The sequence below is a fragment of the Ursus arctos genome, unplaced genomic scaffold (genome assembly GCF_023065955.2).
Source record: "Ursus arctos isolate Adak ecotype North America unplaced genomic scaffold, UrsArc2.0 scaffold_18, whole genome shotgun sequence".
Taxonomy (NCBI): Eukaryota; Metazoa; Chordata; class Mammalia; order Carnivora; family Ursidae; genus Ursus; species Ursus arctos.
The window spans coordinates 60,364,044-60,383,394 of NW_026622852.1; the positions used below are offsets into that span (position 1 = coordinate 60,364,044).

General features: G+C 60.9%; 1 protein-coding gene across 2 annotated transcripts in view; it reads right to left on the reverse strand.

The window, feature by feature from the left end:
• The window catches only part of EXD3 (exonuclease 3'-5' domain containing 3), an 84,114-nt gene that overhangs the window by 48,976 nt on the left and 15,787 nt on the right, over positions 1 to 19,351 (reverse strand). For both annotated transcript variants that reach the window (XM_057313864.1, XM_057313865.1), the window contains exons 3-6: positions 17,429 to 17,569; positions 8,623 to 8,687; positions 2,685 to 2,858; positions 2,175 to 2,342 (exon numbers count right to left, since the gene is read on the reverse strand). In XM_057313864.1, the coding sequence (XP_057169847.1) occupies positions 2,175 to 2,342; positions 2,685 to 2,858; positions 8,623 to 8,687; positions 17,429 to 17,522 (501 nt within the window). In that variant the 5' untranslated portion in view covers positions 17,523 to 17,569. The remainder of the gene's footprint in view (positions 1 to 2,174; positions 2,343 to 2,684; positions 2,859 to 8,622; positions 8,688 to 17,428; positions 17,570 to 19,351) is intronic.

Below are 19,351 nucleotides of genomic sequence, written 5' to 3' on the forward strand. Positions count from 1 at the left end.
GGGAGGTGCATTCAGCCGGCCCTAGACACTCTTTGAAAGGCTCGGGTGTAACAGAAGACGCCGAAACACTAGCCTGCCTTCTGCCTCCCGCATTCTTGCAAGCCCAGCCGCCCATTCAGCCTGCGGAGAATGGCCCTGCGCCACAGGAGCGGAGCCCCAGCCACATTGTCCCCGGCGTGGTCATCCTGGTTTCTCAGCGCCCTTCACCAGCCTCGAGACAAGAGCCTGGGCCGGGGCATGACAGCCACCAGCACATGACCCACACCTCCACGGACCGGGGACTGGCGGTCCAGGTGAGGCCTAGGCTGCAATGAGCCTCCTGGCTGGGACGGGCCCCTCAGGGAAGAAGGCCCCCCGTGGGGCGGGCCTGGGATCCTGCCTCAGTGCCCGCCGAGCCCTGAGCCACCCCAGGTGTGGGGAGGAGTGTCCGTGAGCAGCGCTGTCCTCGGATTAGGCTCAACTTTGGGTCCGACAAGGCAGTGGGCAGAGGTGAGCCAGGAGCGAGCCTCTGGATACTCCTGGAACACTGGACCGTGACTCGGTGAGAGCGTGCCCTGAGCTGGGTGCCCCAGGACCTCTTCACCACCTGCCTCCCCACGTGGTGATCTTCACTCTCAGGGCAGAGATGGCGTGGGGACCCCTATGCCTGCAGCAACCGCTCAGAGCCACCCCACACAGAGCCGCCCTACCCTACTCACGGCAGACCCCTGGTCCCTTCTGCCTCACACAGACCCAGGCCACTCCTGGTGCTCCTGGCCCGCCTCCATCTTCTCTCGGAAAATTCTGGACTTAAATGAGAGCTGGTCACAAAGGAGACTCAACAAACCCACCGAGACCTCCAGAGCCCCAGAAGCTCTAACCCAAAGACCTGTAGCTATTAAATCCACGTGTCCACATTTGCCCTTTCTGACCCAGGCCTTCCCAGGACAAGGGAGCCACATGACCTGTTCCCCCATGTCCAAGAGCACTGCACGCACTGGAGGGCTCTCTGCTGTCATGACCAGTGATCTGGGCCCCACGGTGAACTTCTGCAAACAAACATGGGCTTCATGCCGAGGGGCTGGTCCTGGGGATCACTGGTACAGGTAGGATGGGGGTCCGGCCCAGCCTGGTAGAGCAAGGAGCCAACAGGACCCTTAGGGTGTCTGACCCTCACAGGGGCACCCCCACTGGTCAGATCTGACCCAAGTGAGCCACCAGATAGCAGGAGTTGGCGCCACCCCAAGTGAGGCCCCTTCACTCCAGTGCAGGGCCTCATGATGGGTCCAGGGTGGTGGCAGGAATTGCATTCAGGGCTATCGAGGGGCTGTTCTTGTAGGCCAGACCCTGCTGTCGGAACAGGAGCAAATCGGCCAGTCCCCAGGCCTGGGGTGGGTGTGGCTGCAGGGCCCCCCACAAGGACACAAAGGGATGGTTCTGTCCTCAGCCAGCAGCAGCTGGAAGCAGCTGGGCCCAGAGGGAACTGGGCTGCTGGCCCCCAGGCCATGCCAACACAGAGGCCGAATGACCTTGTGAGTGGGCCTGAGCAGAGGCAGGAGGGAGAAGGGGGCCTCCAACCCCATAGAGTCATGTGGGTGCTCCCTGGCAAAGCTCCCCTGGCTTGGGAGGCTCTGGGCTGGGAAGGTGTGGGTGGTCAGCTGTCTGATCGAGGCCCGAGGGGGGCAACTGTGGGCAGAGGGACCCCCACATCCTTGATCCTCTTAGCCTCCCACAAGCGTTTCTGGGAATCGACAAATGAGGCTGGACAGCAGCATCTCAGGTGAGCAGCTGGGCCACAGGGCTTCCAGGCCAGAGCCAGGGTGTCTTGGGCCACTGACCCCATTTGAGGACCCAGTGAGCACCTCAAGAGGAAGGACCCCAGGGGCTGGGCCAGAGAGCCAGGCATGGTGCGGGGGGCTGCTCCCAGACTTTTTCAGCTTGGTGAGTATGGGAATCTCTTAGGACCCCAACGTCTGGCACAGCTCTGAGCTGGGTCCCTGGGGTGGCTGGTCCCTGAAACCCTCTGCACCAGACCTGAAGCCCCCCACCCCCGTATAGCCCCCCACAGTGGAGGTACAGAGAGGACACTGCCAGGGTGGACCCCATGAGCCCCTCAGTCCAGTCCTTGCCTGCCCGACTGACCCCACATGCAGACCCAGCCCACGGCCCACGACCCACGTGGGGGTCACACTCACTTCTTTGAACTTGCCTTCCTGGTAGAGCCGGTGGATGTGAGTCAGGAGGGGGCTCCGGTCTGCGTCCTGCATCTGGAAGATGCTGACCAGCGGCTCCACGAGGCTAGGCGGGCTCTCAGCGAGGACCCTGACTGCACGGGCCTGCAGCTGCTTCAGCCTCGAGCTGCACTGGGAGACCAGAGAGCCAGCCTCAGCTGGGGAGTGGGGGTGGTGCTGCAGCTGGGGTCATGGTGCCGGGGGCAGACCTGGCCGGGGAATCCGGCAACCCTGTGCCCACGGTGGACATTCCAGGCAGGCAAGGCCTAGAGGGCAGAGGCACAGGTGAGGGAGATGTGTGGTTGTGGGGAGGCTGAGGGTCAAGCCCACAGACCCAGAAGCACAGGCAACCCTAAGGCGCCACCCACCCACCAGGGGTGAACGAGCTCAGCGGCTACAGAGGCCAGGTCAAGCAGGCGTGGAGCCCACGGTGCTGAGAGGGACATGGCCGCTGGGGCTGTGGGCGGGGCTCACCTGGGCCGGCCCTGGGAGTGGCCGTGCCTGCAGCCAGCGCTGCAGCTCACAGGTGACCCAGGCCTCCAGGGAGGGGCCCTTCCGCCGCCAGCCCCGGCTGCTCTCCAGCATGTCCAGGAGTGCCGTCAGCGGGTCGTCCAGGGCAGCAAAGCCCCGCCAGGCCTCCTCCCGGAGCTGTGGAGACACAGAACCTCACCGTCGCTCTGTCATGCTCAAATCCCCCTGACAAAGCCTCCCCCACCTGCACGGTCCAGAGCGTGGTCTGCTCAGAGAGGGAACTGGGGCTAGTCAGCACCATCCTCCCCTCCTCGGGGCTCTGGTCTCATCTGACCCGCCGTGCCCTGGGTCCCAGGCGGCAGCCGCTGTCCGCAGTTATGGTCCTGTGAAGACGGGGGGCCTGTTGCCAAGGCAGACTAAGGGCGGGAGCCCTCTGAGAGGCTCTGGTCATTCCGCCTCGCCCCACGACCCGTGTGGTGCCCAGGACACGTGCTGGTCCTTAGACACAGTGACGTGGTTGTGGGGCCTAGCAAGCAATGGGAAACAGAAAAAAGAAGGAAAAAACGCCTTTGATTGACTTTTCTGCTTCTTGGCTGCAGAAGATTTGTAAACACATGGGAGCTGGAGGAAGAAAACCCTCTACCTAGAGGGAGTGGAGTGTCGTCCGAGTGCTACCCCGGCCCCCGGTGCACGGCTGGCCCTGGCTGCGCTGTCCCTGACTCTGCTACTCCCCGAAACACCCTGCACTCACGGACCTGCTCGGACCCCGGGCCCTCCTCCCGACCACGCTCAGGGCAGAGCTGCAGGGTCTGGGCTGTAAGCTCGGAAACAGACACCCTGACGCCCAAGGCCACTCTGTGGGGGCGAGGAGGTGAGGGCAGCTGACCTGCAGACAGGGCGGACCCTGAGGACAGTCTCCGACGCTGTGACGCTGCCACCCTCTGGGATGGGTGGGCAGAGGCCACACACGTGTCTCCGGGGCCACGGGGCCACCGTCCCCCATCTCCACCAGCTGCTCCTGGCCTTCCAGGAAGGTGTGAGAAAAGACACTTGAGGCCGAACCACCACCGCCTTCTTGCTGGTGGAAGGAAAGATCTAGAAAGAGGCTGCTCCAGTCTTTGGTCCTGATGTGTGCATGTACAGTTCCTGTTCAGGGCCTCTGAAGAGCGGCTCTGAGAGGCTCACAGAGCAGAGTGGGGAGGCCGTGTGGTTGGGACCTGCAGCTCCCACTCACCGGCCAGCCAGCCCTTCTCCCGGGAAGGTGAGCTCAGGTAAACACCTGTCTCCTTTCTGGGCAGTCTCCACCTGCCCAGCTCCTGGCCACCAGCTGCACAGAGGGTGTGCAGCAAGCCATGGTCCAGAACGGGGGGCTGGAAGAGGGAATCCTACCCAGGACAGACCCTCCAGCCCTGGGCTCAGTGGCCACAAAAAACGAACCCTTTTCCAAAAGAGCTACCACCCTTCCTGTGACAGTGCCAGCGGCCAGGCCTGGCTGCACCGCCAGAAGGGAGGGTGCCCAGGAAGGCCCCAGAAGGCCACACAGACCCCTTCCCAGTAGGACGGCCCCTGCAGCCCCTAGATCCACACCATGGTCAGCTGTGGGGCCAGCTCCTTCCGCTGGGGCTGTCCAGCTGCCCTCCAGGGTGGGAACCCTCTGTGGTGGCCAGCAGAAAGGGAGCGAGTGGGCATGTCCTTCCAAGATGGCCACTGCCCATTCCTGGCTCTGTCCCCTCCCGTGAGAAGGCTGGGGAGGGGGGCAGCTGAAGGGGACCAGCAGTGTAGCCAGATGGCTGTCAGCTTTCAGGGGCCCCCAGGAAGCTGGATGGTCACCCTCTGTGTGCACAGAGAGCAGGGGGCTTGCCCTGACCTACCTGACACAGCCAAGCCTCCTCTCCTGCCGCTGGAGGCTTCTCAGCCCAGGGCTTGAGGTGCCCGGAGCAAAGGGGGCCTGGGGCTTGGCGTGTCACTGCTCTAGCACCCGAAGCAGAAATGGCTCTGCACCATCCCCAGGACCACTGTGGAGGTGAGCTCACCTGGCCCAGGTGCCAAGGTAGGTGCAGCCCTGAAGGAGCCAAGGCCCCACGGGCGTCCGCGGGCCTCGCTGATGGCGGTGTCACCCCTGAGGGCCCAGGCAGGTCCTTGCTGCACTCTGGCATCCCCCAGGGACCTCCCCAGGGTTCTGCTGACCAAACCTGGGTCACAGGCTCCCCTCGTGCCAGCGACGAAGCAACAGTGGAGGGGAAGTCATCAGGGAGGCACAGACCCCTCTGCTGTTGGCCCCACGGCCCTTCCCACATCTCTGCCCTGGCAGCATCCTGGGGCCAGGCTGGGCCAGAACTCTCTCCTTGGGAAGCCTTTCTTAGGTCTGGAGCTCAGAGAGCCACCTGCGTCCTGTCTGTGCGTGCCTTCTCCCACACAAATACCTCTGCTGGGCTCAGACAACACCCTGCAGCCCCCAGGCTGGGGGGGCACCCACAGAGCAGGGGGCAGGAAGCAGGGTGCAGAACTGGAACACGGGCCCTGGCACCCACCGTGTGGACGATGCTTCCCCAGGACACCCAGAGCAAACATCTACTTAGCTTGAAGGTAATTTTAAAACCACTGGATTTGAGCAATTTGGCATGCGAACCAGAAGTGAAACGCAGACTTTCCCCGCAAGCATTTGGGTGAACTCAGGAGACCTGGCAAGTCTCCCTCTACAAACACCCAGGAGAGGAGAGGGGTCTGTGAGAAAGGAGGCCTACGAAGGCCCAGGGCTGCTGTCGGCACCCTCCGAGGGGTGGGCCGCTCCCGCAGCTGGGCTGGGACAACACGTACATCTGTGTTTTCTCGTGCGGTCCCGGTGACACCCTTGGGGGAGCTGGCAGGAGAGAGCACCGTCGCTCTGGAGGCACCCTGCAGGCACACGGGGGCCCCGCCACCCACGGGAAAGAGCTTCACAAACAGGAGCTCGGGTGAGAACCCTCAGAACCCACGGGGAACGATTCACCATGAGTGATGACCACAACAGGACAGGGAAAGCCCTGAGAACAGGGACAGGAGGACGCTGGTCTGGGAATGCAAACAGACAATGAACACGCCCAAAATGGTGGAGGAAGGAAGTGGAGGAACGAAAATTCAGTGAAGAACACAGGGGCCGCGAGGGGTAGCTAGGCCCCTCCTGCAGCCCCCAGGCTGCAGTCCGAGAGCCCCTCCTGCCCCTCCAGCCCCGGCCGCTGCCAGGGTGGACCTCACGCACTATCTGGCACCCACCGGCCACTCGCCGCCCCTCGTCCTGGGAGGTCAGGCCCGGCCCCACGGCCCCCCTCCAGCGCTGCTCTGCTTCTCAGCCTGGCGGTCCGGGTGTCTATGCTGACAATCCTTGGGACCCCTGGCTCTGGAACCCTGGCTGCCATCCCTCTCCCTCCCTCCTGCCCTTTGACTGACCCTCCAGCTCCCCTCTGCCACCCAGCTGGGGCCTGTGTCTTGTCACCCCCCTGGCTCCGGTGCCCGCCTCACCGGCTCACACTCCAGGGGTGAGCTTGATGCCCCACAGAGCCCGCCCCACCCCGACTCAGTGCTGCCCAAGTCACCCCACATGGTGCTCAGGCTTGAGCGGTGCCAGGGCCTCCATGGACCTGTTCAAACACCCTGGTTCTGCCCTAGCAGGGTTGGGGCCTGCCTGAGAGCCAGTGTTTCAAACAAGCTCCCAGGGGTAGGCCGCCTTGGGGCCCCGCCTTGGGGAACACCGTCCTTCCTGTCTGCTCGCCCCTCCTGTGCCTACCCTCTCTCGGACTGTCCCCACTCAGGGGGCTCTGAGCATCCCAAACCCACCGCCTGTCCTCCACCCCAGGCCCCACTGCACACCAGCCTGCCTCCTCCGCCTGCAGCCCCGTCCTGGCCACTCGCACCGGCATCCAAACCTGCTGCTTCTGCTCCATATTTAAAGGAGAAGCCACAGCCCGCACCCCACTCCCCCCACCATCCCGTTTCCTTCCTCTCGATATCACAAACCCCCAAAGGGTTCTCCAAACCCAGCCTCCAGTTTCCCTGTCCTGTTCTGTGGGGGACCCCGAAACTTCCCTGTGCACGGCTGGCCTTTAGGGCACCATTCCCCTCATGCCCGCCCCACTGCCTTCTGGTTTCTGTGGGGACCCTCCGCCTGCTGCCGCTGGCCCCTGGGGCATCCCTGGGGTCCGAGCTCAGACACCGGACCAGCTCTGGCAAGTGAACCAGTGGAGACAGCACGGGTCCCTCCAGGCAGAAGCTTTGGGAACCAGCTGCCAGGTGGACCATGCAGCTGCCCAGGGCACTCACAAGGCGCACACAGAGCCGCCACCCAGCAGGCCCCTCAGGCACCAAAACTGAGAACACACGGACGTGCTTGGAAGTAAGGACCACATGGGTCTAAGGATTAGACGGGCGACGGAGCCCTGCCCGTGGAGACCCGTGATGGAGGGACGGCAGAGGGCGATGCGCTCCTGTCCATGAGCACCCAGGAAAGGAGAGACCGTGGTGCTGGCCAGCACCAGCCAGAGCTGACAGCGCTGAGCCAGGGGGGCAGAGCCACAGCTCGTGCTGGAGGCCCTCGACTCCCACATCTGAGAGTATCGAGAACCGCAAGGACCCCGAGGCCGGCAGCCGCGATGGCACGGGTGAGGCGGCAGCTTCCTAGGGCAAGAAACCAGAAGCGGAAAGCCCCCGAAAAGGGTCCCCCACCCCCAGCTCAAGCCCACCCCGGCGGGATGGTCTGCATTCTTCCAGACCCTCCGGGAACGAGGAATTCCTGTCTTCAGCCAACGGTCCCAGAAAACAGGAACGGGAGGAACGCTTTCAACCCAATTTGTGAGGTTAGTTCACCTTGATGCCGGGAACAGAGACAGAAACTCACCAACACCACACGCGCACTGTGAGCACGAGAGGCGCGTCCCAGACACGCGGGGTGGCGCGAGCGGGAGCATGTGTGAAGCCATGCACCAAACAACACGGGCGTGTTGCGGAGCCACGGGACACAGACATTAGCAAGAGCGTCTGGCTTTTGCAAAAACTTCGGCTTTCTCCAGCTGATGGTGAGAACTGCTCGGAGCCCCAGCACGTGCAGTCGGGAGGGGGCTGACGGCCACCTCAGCTCAGGTGTGCGCGGAGCCCAGGCCCCTCCCCCCAACACACAAGTGGTGACCCCAGAAGTCTGGCTGACCCGTTAGCCGGGCGCTGATCCCCCGCACCACAGAGCCAGCTGTGGGCCTGGCGGGAGCGCCCTCAGGCTCCACAGCTCACGGACACCAATCCTCCACAAGCCCTCAGCCCCTTTCTGGAGTGCCCTGCGCTGGACGCCCGCCTCAGTGAGCTTGGCCCGGGTCTGGGCGCTCTGCCCACCCTCAGCTGGCGGCAGGAGTCAAGACACGAGACACGCACGGGCCTTATCCCTCCAGCCACGCATGGGCCCTGCAGCCTTCACAGCAGTGACATGTCCATCCTCCCTGGGAACCAGGGTGACCTCATCCTTCCGCTGCTTCCGGGAGCAAGGTGAAGGGCAGGGGTGCCCACGGGTCAGGAGTACCTTCACCACCCCCAGGGGCAAAGCCACCCTCCAGGCCTAGGCCACAGCAGGACCACCGAGTGGCCGTGGGAGACCACCGCAGCCTTCCTTCCAGGGCCATGTGCATCCCCCAGTGGCTGGACAGTTTGTCCCTGGGACAGGAGGCCACAAGCAAGGCTAGTGGGAACTGGTTAGTGCCCTGGCCCCACGAGGCACACAGGCGGTCATGGCCCACTGGGTCCCCTGTGCTGTGCGGAAGCTGGGTGGTGGCCACAGGCCCTCGCCTCCTTGCCTCAGGGGCCTTTGTTTACCAGTATCCAGGGGGTGTCAGCCCGGGGCTCCAGCCCCCGTGTGTTGCCAGAACTTCAGACAGGGTGGCCCACTGAGGCCAGAGGGGGGCTCCCAGCCCACATACTCACTCACCTGCCGTGGCTCTCGTGTGGACCACAGTGTCTGCAGGGCCTGCAGGAACAGGAGCGGGTCCCGGCCTGCAGGGACAAGACAGGGCTATGCAGAGCCCACCAACCCCACCTTGACCAATGCCTGGGGGCTCCCCACAGATGCGGCCGGGTGTCCATGGACTCTTGTGCCCTCTCTGGCCAGAGCTCCCGCTATCCCTTCCCTGGGACCTGTGGCCTGGCCATCTGCAGTGCTCACTGGGATGGGCTCTGCCCACAGCTTGGGGGAAGTTTTCCCCCATGTTTCAGTGAGCTGCAGGTCTCATAGTTGCCACAGTGTGTGAGCAGGAAAGGGGCAGTGGACACCAGGGCCAAGCCCGCAGCACTGACTGTCAGGGCATGCCTGGTGGGTCACGGCACCCCCACCCTCCACGTCACGTCACAGCCCACCTCCATGCACTGCCCACCAAGTCTGGCCTCCAGCCCCTGGTGAGGGCCCAAAGTGGTCCCGGCCTCTGCCTCCCCACCCCCGCTCTCCTGGCCCCTGCCCACACAGGCTGGCTGCTCCCCAAAGCTTCTCCATCCACAGCCCTGGTCTTCTCTTGCTTGTCCAAGTCCCTAGCCCCACTCCAGGACTGCTGGTCAGGACGGGGACCCCACTGGGATACCAGGCCCAGGGAAAGTTGGGGTCACCTCATGCTGGAAAAGGAACTATGCCCTCAGACCAGGTCTAAGGTCAGTGCCAGGGAGGATTGGCTGGCCTGGGAAGGTGTCTGCTGCCTGCTCTCCACTGGGAAAGAAAGCAGCCTCTGAGTCACCCACAGCCACCAGCGCCCCCTGGCTGCCTTGGGAGGGCCCGCCCCACCCCTGCGGCCACCTGCCCCCTGCCCTCAGGACAGGGCTACCCTGTTCTGCCCTTCCGGGTTCCCCACTGCCTCACTGCACAGCCCCCAGGGCGGCAGAAACCCCTTTTCACCAAGCAAGTCCTGCTGCAAATGCCAGGTCGCTGTCCTACCCTAGGCCTCCATAGCCCCATGAGGACATTACAGAGCACACGGTCCAGCGGGGATGCCCGATGACATCAGGGGCCATGGGGCTCAGAGTCTGTGTCCAGCCCCAGCCCAGGGAGGTGGGAGAAGCCCTACACTTACTCAGGACCCCGGCCATGCCCCTCACATGGTGGCGGTCAGAGGCGGGACCTGACTGAGCCCACACGTTGGGGGAGGGGAGGTCACCAACAGATGCCCTAGGTCAAATCGGGGCTCAGGAGCCCAGGAGGCTTCACCCGCAAATCTACCCAAGAATTGAGGGGAACGACAGCAACCCCTGGGCTCCTGTAGAAGACCAGACTTGGAGGGAAAGGCGGGGACACCCCCACGAAACCCTGGAGGGCCGGCCGCCCGTCTAGGACTCAGACCCAGGGACCCAGACAAGACAGCAGCGGTCAGACCGACGCGCTGCACAGGAGAGGGAGTGACACGCTGGGCACACGCCAGAAGCAAGGCTTGTTGAAGGGCTGGGACTCTACCCATGTGCTTCATTAAAGGAATAAAGGGAAAATCATATGCGCTTCTCAGTAGATGCAGAAGGAGCGTTTGATAAAAGTGATTTCTATTCATGATTTAAGAAACAACCCAGCAAACTAGGAATAGAGGCAACTTCATTGCTCAGAAAAAAAGATGTTTGTAAGAAACACCCTCAGCAAACACAGAACTTACTGCTGAAAGCTGAAAGCATTCCCTGGGAGACGGGGTCAGTGGAGGGTGCCTACTGCCCGCTGGGCACGGCTCAGGGGCCCTGCCGGCTCGGAGCCTGGAAACATCTACACTCCGACAGACTGCACTCTGGCCTGTCCGCCAATGGAACACTACTCAGCGCTAAAAGGAAACGAGCGGGCAGGCGGGAAAAGGCCGGGAGGAACCTCCATTCCTGAGAGGAGGAAGCTGTCGGGACGGACTGCACGCGGCAGGACCCTGGCTCTGGGACGTCCTGGAAGAGGCACAGTGGTGGAGGCCGCCCTGCGGACACGTGTCCCCGCGCACGGTCCAAGCCCACACAGGCCACCCCAGCAGCAGGACAGCCCGGATGTCCACGGGAGGCTCTGGGGGCCGGCGGCGTGTCAGCAGGGGACCGTGATGCGTGCACACTGGAGGGGGTAGGGTGGTGGGGGAGGCCGTGCAAGGTGGGGACACGGGAAATCCCCGTGCCTTCTGGATTCTGCTGTCAACCTCACACTGCACTAGAAAAAATAAGTCTTTAAACATGAAAACAGAGGGGCGCCGGGGGGCTCAGTCCGCGAGGAGTCTGCCTTCGGCTCAGGTCATGATCTCAGGGTCCTGGGATCGAGTCCCGCATCGGGCTCCCTGCTCAGTGGGGAGCCTGCTTCTCCCTCTGCCGCTCCCCCTGCTTGTGCTCTCTCCCCCCCGCCTCTCTGACAAATAAATAAACAAAATCTTAAAAAAAAAATTAAAACAAGAAAATAAAAACATTACTGCTCACTGAAAACATACTTTTGTGGAAAGTCATGAAGAATCTAAAGAGAAGTTATTAGGGGTGCCTGGATGGTTCCGTCAGTTGAGCGTTAAACTCTTTTTTTTTTTTTTTTAAGATTTTATTTATTTATTCGACAGAGAGAGAGACAGCCAGCGAGAGAGGGAACACAAGCAGGGGGAGTGGGAGAGGAAGAAGCAGGCTCCCAGCGGAGGAGCCCGATGTGGGGCTCCATCCCAGAACGCCGGGATCACGCCCTGAGCCGAAGGCAGACGCTTAACGACTGAGCCACCCAGGCGCCCCGAACGTTCCACTCTTGATTGCGGCTCAGATCATGGTCTCGGGGTCGTGAGATCGAACCCTGAGTCGAGTGCCATGCTCAGCATGGAGCCTGCTTGAGATTCTGTCTCTCCCTCTGCCTCCCCAGCTATAAATAAGTAAATAGCTCACTAAATAAATAAGGAGAAGGTGTTAGGGTTACTTCGCAGGCTTGTTGTAGCTTGGACACAACACAAGGCCAATACTAAAACCCCACTGTTTCCCTATAAACAACAAACGGAAATGAACATTAAAAACAATTACAACAGCACAAAAAATTCAGATTTCTTTGGATAAATCTAACGAAAGGAACTCATGCAAAAAAAACCCCATAAAACATTGAGAAAAAAATTAAAAGACCTAATGAAGAAAGGGCCATCCCATACAACAAAAGAGAGAAGTTGTCGCCCATCCCAGAATTAGTAGACGCCATACTGTCCAACCCAGTTGGGGGCTGCGTGGGGTGTACATGTGTCCACCTGTCCTAACAATCTGCCCAAAATCACAGTGGAGCAAGACTACTGCCCAGCGCCAAACATCACCCTGGCTAAGGCTGAGCGGCACTGGCCACGAACCAGCGTAAAGACCCTGGGCCAGAGCTGGCGCACACGGGCCCCTGATGCATGACCAGGGCGGCCCCAGAGCCCGGGAACTCCGTGTCCCTATTGAGGAAGCTCAAGCATCACCCGCCTCACTGCCCCCCCCCCCCCCGTAGATCTAATCATGAAAGACAGAGAAAAAGAGCTTCCGGGAGAATGTCTTGATGACTGTGGGACAGAGAGGTCTCTCAAAAAATACAATTACGGACAAGATTCCCACCGATCTGAAGGGTCCCGCAGGAAACCATAGGGCGTGTCCTGCCCCAGCCTCACCTAGAGTCACCCAGCTGTCGAAGGGGAGGGCCCTGCTCTCGGCTGCTTCCCCAGCAGCCAAGACCTGGGCCCCACCCGACAGCTCTGCCCTGGGCATGCCCTCTGAGCCAGCCCCCACAGCTGGGCACTGCACACCGGCTGAGGTGCTGCCGTCTGTCCCTCCTGGGCAGCGTGACCACATTGGCCTTGTTCAAGGCTGCGGTCTAGGCCTTCACGGGTGCTCCACAGTGAGCTGGGGTTGGTGCCAGGGCCAGGTGTGCACATACACACACACACACACATGATCACCAGCTGAAGTGGCCTCGGGGAGACCCCTGGAAGCCCAAGGTGCAACTGGAGGGGACCTGAGGCAGGTCTAGGTGGGGTGGGGCACGGCAAGGACACAGCCTGATGGGCAGAGAGGTGTGGGTAGTGTGCAGGCAGTGGGGCAGGGACCTGGAGGGCGTGGGTCCCTGCTGCCCTGACACAGGCATTTGGGCAAGGGGCTGGGGCCTAGGAGGGCAGGTGGGAGCCTGGTGCCGAGGGGCCTCTGTCCACAGGATGGACATCAGCCATGCCCGCAGCCTGGCATGGCCCCACCTCTCCCCGCCCCCAGGCCTGGAGCTGGGCCAGGCCCAAGTTCACAGCTAACACCGCCCTGACATCTTGGACCTGCTGGCAGAGGGTCAGACAGCAGGTCTGGGACCTGAAACAGATGGCTCGTGGCCTGTGCCTGGCCCCTGACCCCATCCCGGGACCATGCAGGTGGGGGCAGGGTGGGAGGCTCTGTGCAGGGAGGGCACTGAGAAGCAACTCAATTTCAGGACTCAAATGTCCACACCCACAGCCTGGGCTGTTCCTCTCTGTCTAGCATGTGGGCCTCACTGGCTGTCCCCGCCAACAGCCCTCCCACACACATGCCTGGGGGCCTCAAGCTCCAGCCACATGGAGGCCAGGGACCAGGAGGCACGAGGGTGGCCCACCTTCTGCCCCGTCCCTCCCTGTCCTCCTGCTTCCCTGGTGCCCACTGTACACCAAGAGCTGCTGGCTGCCTAGCGGCACTCCAGAGGTGGCCGACAGGAGGAAGAGAAATGCAGGGCCAGGGAGGGGCAGGACAGACAGACACCACTTCATCCAAAACACCACTGAGCTAACTCAGTGGCCTTCACTTTAAGAAACAGATGCATTCTAGAAAACAACTCAGGGGCCATGTGAACACGGCTGCCTGCTATTTCCTGTTGTGAAGCCGGTGTGAGACATGACATCAAGAAGACAGGTGCTCTCTACCCTTGCAGTAGGAGCAGTGAAGTCTCAGACACCACAGCTGGGCGTGGCTGAGCTGGCGCTGCACACCGGGCCTCCCCTCCCCTACGTGGTCCCCGTGAAGCCCCCTCTCCTAGGCCACTAGGTCTGGACCCACAGACGCTGGGTCTGGGGATCTCACTCGGCACAGTGGGAGGCAGGGCCAGATGCGCCGAGCTGCCCTCTCCGCAGGTCATCGCAGTGTCCCCCTCCACCCTCTGGGATGGCCGTCCTGACCCTGCCCGCCCTCGGGCAGCTGCAGAGTGCAGGCGTCCAGCCTGGCCGTCAGCCTGAGGAAGGGCCGCGGTACCAGCCCCGTCGCATCTGCAGACGTGGCTGCAGTCCCCCGAAGGCCACCAGTCTCCTGCCCTGCCCTCCGCACCACCTAGCGCAGGAACCCGCCCCCTCTGCGGTGCTGTCCATGTGAGTTGAGGCAGTGGGCGATGTCCTGCCTCCCAGGACGGGGGCACGCAGTTCCCTGGCAAAGGTGGTGGCCGCCACTCTCTCCAGCCCACCTGTCTGCCCCTCTTGGTCCCTGGTCCCAAGTTCTGCCCTCGTTTGGGGGGAGATCAGCCCTTCCTGAGTGGGACACAATGAGGACAGGTGGCAGGCCAAGAGAAAGGGCATTCCTCAAAGCCCCCATATCCAATGCTCCTGCTCAGAAACCCCTCAGAGGCCCCCCCAGCAGCACCCAAACCCAGCAGGCAGGGTAAGGTCTCCCGTGGGGGCCGCCCCCATCTGGGAAGTGGGATGAGAAGGCCTTGTTGTCCTGATTCCCCCAACAAATCATGAGCCCCCAAGACAGGACCCCTCCCTCGCCTGTCCTCAGCACAGACGCCCCAAAGCATCAGGCCGGGGCGTCCACACAGGGGCAAGCTCCCCCTGTTTGCGACATCACCACACACCTGGGGGATCCAGGTGAGTCACGTGCAGAGTTCCTGCAGCAACCGGGATCCACCAGGGTGCACGCACCCCATCAACACACAGAAACCGCCAGATCTCAAGGGCGAGTTAGAAAATCTGCTGGAAGAAAGGATCCTACCAACAACAGGAGTTTAAAAAGATGAAACACTTAGGTTTTAAAAAAATGTGGAACAAAGAATGTGGCAGATCTACTTTTTTAAAAAGCACATCTAAGAACAAAAGAACAAATAGGACGGCAAACCCCGTCCTTGAGGGGTGTTCCTGTTTTTACCCAAAACACACACTGGTCATTTCTTATGGTCACAATCCTGCAGGTCAGGAGTGGAGCACGGCTGGCACCTGGGCTCAGGGAACGGTCACCTCGACTCATCAAAGTAGCCACCAAGGCCGAGCCACGTTCAGGAGTGGGAAACAGAGCCCACGTTTGTGGGAGGGTGCTGGTGTGTCTACAGCACGGGTGAGGTGTCAGGCACCCCCTGGGCCAACCACCAGCGTAACGAAATTCAGTAAGAATACAGGATTTTTGTGGAACCAAACCAGCTCATTCTGATGTCGCAGGAAGGGAGGAAGGAGGTAGAGGAGAGGGAGAGAAAGAGAAAGAGAGAAAGAAAACAGAAACAAAAGGCAAGGAGGGTTTAGTCCCGCCAGATAGCGAATCACCATAAAGCCACAGTCACTAGAACACTGGCTGCTGGCTCACGTGGACAAACGACCAGAGCAGGAAGCTGGAGACAAACCCCAACACAGGGGGCCAGCATGTGATCGCTGGGGGGAGTGGGCAGTTCACGGAGTATTGCTGGGACGCCTGAACGGTCTTCTAGAAATACAAGCGAGTCGGACCCACACCTCCTGTCTCACAGCAAAATAAATCCCACCTGGATTCAAGACTAAAAATGATCGCAGCTGACCCCTCACAGCTCTATGTTCCGGACACGCTTGTATTCAGTACTCACCAATGCAGGCAGGGACTGGCTTACAACCATTTCTCTCAGACAAGGAAACAGAGAGGTTAAGTAACTTTTCCACAGTCACACAGCGAGGAAAGTGTGTGTGTGCCACCTGGGTTCATGGCCTCTCTCATGTCATAGCCCAAGGATGGCTCCACAGCCCCAGGGGCAAGGAAGACCCTCACCCCAATCCTTGATGGCGGGAGGGGCCAGCCCTGCAGTGCAATGGCATGTGAGGCAGACAGCCCCCTGCCCCGCGAGGACCCCACGTGTAGGGGGTCCGAGGGAGGGAAATGGGCTTCCTGCAGCTGTGCCACCTGCCCCTCCCTCTGCACTGAGAAGTAACTCTGAATCTCCCCGGCAAGGGGAATCCAGCGCTGCCTGAAAACCCCAACCACTGAACTTCTGACTCAGCTACGTGTGCGCCTACAAAGGCCACGTTTTCTTGGGGAAAACAATCTTTGAGCCCAGTTGGTGTTTCAGTTGGAGAATGTTTTCTTGGCCCCAGGGGAGCGGAGGTCTAGAGGAAAAGGCCCACTGTCCTCACTGGCCCATCCCTCCCCCTCATCATTCCTCGATACCAGCCACAGAACAGGCCGGAGGAGCCACGTGGATGCCCTAGGGTCTCAGGATGTCACCCTCCCACCGACCACAGAAGAGGAAGGTCCTCAGTGGCAAAACCAGCCCAGACCCCGGCAAGAGACAGATGCCCACTGCGGAGAGCTGCCCTGGCCTGAGGCCTCCCACAGAGGCCTTCCTAAAGCTGGCCCCATCAGCGGAGCTGGAGTCCAGCTCAGAGCCCGCTGCACCAGACCAGACAAGGAGGCCGTGTCTGATCTGGGGGGCTGTGTCTGATCAGGGGGGCTGTGTCTGGTCTGGGGAGCTGTGTCTGTTCTCAGGGTGGCCTGCCCCTTTGTTAGCTCCAGTAGGCCAAGGGTGAGGCCCTGCACACCCTCAGGCTGAGGCCCAGGTGTGATGGCCAGGTGTGACATCGTGGCGAGCCCCACCCTACATGCAGCCCCGTAGGGATGGGCAAACACAGGCCTGGGTGAGGCTCTGAGAGAGGGAGGGGTCTGAAGACCCCCTGTACACCCATGAGCCCTGTGGGCACCAGCTGCACCCCAGGACCTGAGTCCCTGCCCTCCAGACCTTGATCCCCACTCCTGCCTCTGGGTGCTGGTTGGTTCAATGGCCAGAGCTGACCCCTGAAGTGATGACCCAGGAGGCCCCCATGGGAAACATGTGGGGACCATGCCCAGCCAGGACAAAGGGGGCATGCTGGGATTTGGGGACCAGTTCCCAGGGTGGAAATGAGAAGGCAACTCTTTGCTGACCACATCCATGGCCACCAAAGTGAAAATGCCTCCCTTCCCCACCCAGGGGGTTTCTGTGTCCAAACAGGCCCCTCATCTCTGGTCAGGACCGCAGGTCTGGGCATAGGACTGGGGTGCACACAGGGGGCTTTGGGCTCCCACGCTGGCAGCCCGGCCCAGGCCCCTGCTTTTCAGACACACCCTGTGGTGCTGGGCCAGGACTCAGAGAAACACCCATCCTTCCCACCAGTCCCCACACATGCCTGCCTCCCCCACCTCCATGTGGGGCTCTGTCCTCCCCTGCAGTGTTGGTCCAGTCACACAGTCCTCCGGCAGCCATCGAGCCAGTGGCCAGAAGGCAGCCCCCCTTGGGACGATGAGACCACGTAGCTTGTATCTGGGGAGCTGGTGGCGCCCTTCCCAGGGCACACAGAGGCGCCTACCCGCAGCCCTCAGGCCAGGAAGGCTGTGTTGGCAGGCACCTGCGTGCTCGTGTCCACTCCCGGGGGGGCCCACGCAGTCCAGCCCCACACAAGGCTGGGGCACTGGGATGCCCTCCACCCGGGTGCCTACCTGCGCACACACGTGTAGCCCAGCCACAGACAGCCAGCACACACGCCCGCACTCCTCACACATCCCCCACCCCTGGCCCTGCCACACGCAGCCCATCAGGGACACGGACTCACCCACAGAACGGCCCTCGCTCCCAGCAGGGCTGCCGGTGGGGTCACCGGCTGTGTCACCCGCAGCGGGGTCTCCGGTAGCGTCTGCTGGGTCCATCCCAAGGTGGGGCCAGGAAGGCGACAGGCAGCGTGAGGAGTGCCGACCTGGGGGAGAGCGAGAATTAGATCTCACACACTGCCGGGCAGCCCACCAAGGGCCCACCTCTCTGACGGTGCAGGGGCCCGGCGGGCTCAGCTCCACCTGCCGGCCGCGGACGCTCAGAGCCGGCTTCAGAGGCGGGCTTGACAACGAGGACCCAGGAGCTAACCCACACAGGCACTCCCACCTCTAAGTAACGCAGTGTGGCCACGAGCGGCCAGCAGGGTGCCTGTGAATGTTTACTGTCTACAGCACACTTCTCTACATTGAGGGAGATTATTCTGTAAAGACTTTGTTCCCAGACACAGGTTCCTTTGCACCGAAGTGAGACATGCAGAGCCTCCCGTGTGACCCCAAACGCTCACACAGGCACAGAAGACAAGAGCTGCTCAGCCTCCTTCCCTGAAACTCCCCCCCAGAGGCAACCATTCCCAGGAGCCTCTCAGCTCTCCCTTTGGATAGTTACATTCATATTTCTTTTTCTTTTTAAAGATTTTATTTATTTATTTGAGAGAGAGTGAGCTTGAGTGGGGGCACGGGGCAGAGGGAGAGGGAGAAGCAGGCTCCCTGGAGCCCGACGCGGGGCTTGATCCCAGGACCCCCGGATCGTGACCCGAGCTGAAGGCAGACGCTTCACCTGAGCCATGCACGCGCTCCGTTCATATTTCTAAACAATATGCTGATGTGGTCATTCCTTCCGTTTCCAGTCTCCCACGTGACTGACCAACTTCAAGGTAAGAATTCACTATCGTACCCCAGGGCTGCCCACGCATCCTGCAACCTCCTGCAAGAGTTCTGTGAGCGTCTTCCTCTAGCTCACTATTTATAGCAGACATGAGCAAAACTGTGTCAATACTACCCACAGCTGAGAGATGTGTGGACTTGGTTATTTTTCCTTTCCTGCTAAGTGTGCTCCAGCCTTCTGCTCTGGCCATGCGGGAGGAGTGGTGCTGGGACGGCCCTCTCACGACAAACAACATCAACTGGACAATATCTTTCTGGACAACAGGCAACCCACCACCATGCCACCCGGCAGCAGGGCAAAGCCCACGGTGGACCCCAGGACGGCTGGCTCGCACCTTGGGGCAGTGTCCCAGCCAAGACCACTGATCTGGAGTCCAAAGAGCATAGCACGCCACCAGGTGGGGAAGGCAGCAGGGCACCTGTGGGACAGGGCACTGGAAGAGGGGCGACTGGAGCAGCCAGAAGTGCGTATGAGCAACACGGGAGCCCCGAGGATCCCAGAAACAGTTGCCTCAGGGCTGAGACGGTAACAGAGACACTGGCGGTCAAGCTCTGCAGGACATATCAGTCTCCAGCCCAGCCAACACTGGTTAAGACTCCAGAAAGACCATGCCTTGGGACGATGCCTAGAGTGAGCCCCACTCTTGACGTGCCCTGCCAAAATCTAAAACCAAGCTCAGCCTGGGGCACGTGGGGCACATGGTAGGTTGAGTCCCACCAAGACAAAGATCCACTGTAATGAAATGTCAAACCATGCTCACCTGTTCAAGGTAATCAGCTAGAAAATAACTGCCCACTAGAACAAAAATCAACATTCTTCATAGGAAGATAACAGAATCCAGAATCCAGAGTTGCTACAATGCATCACTCACAATGTTCAGTGCGTAATATAAAAATCACAAGATCTACCACGGAACAGGAAAGTATGACTGCACAATCAAGGAGAAAAAATTAAAAAAAAAAAAAAAACCCAGATAATAGGAACCAACTCCAAGTGGCTCAGATGTTGGAATTATCAAAGATAATCACAACTATTATAAGTA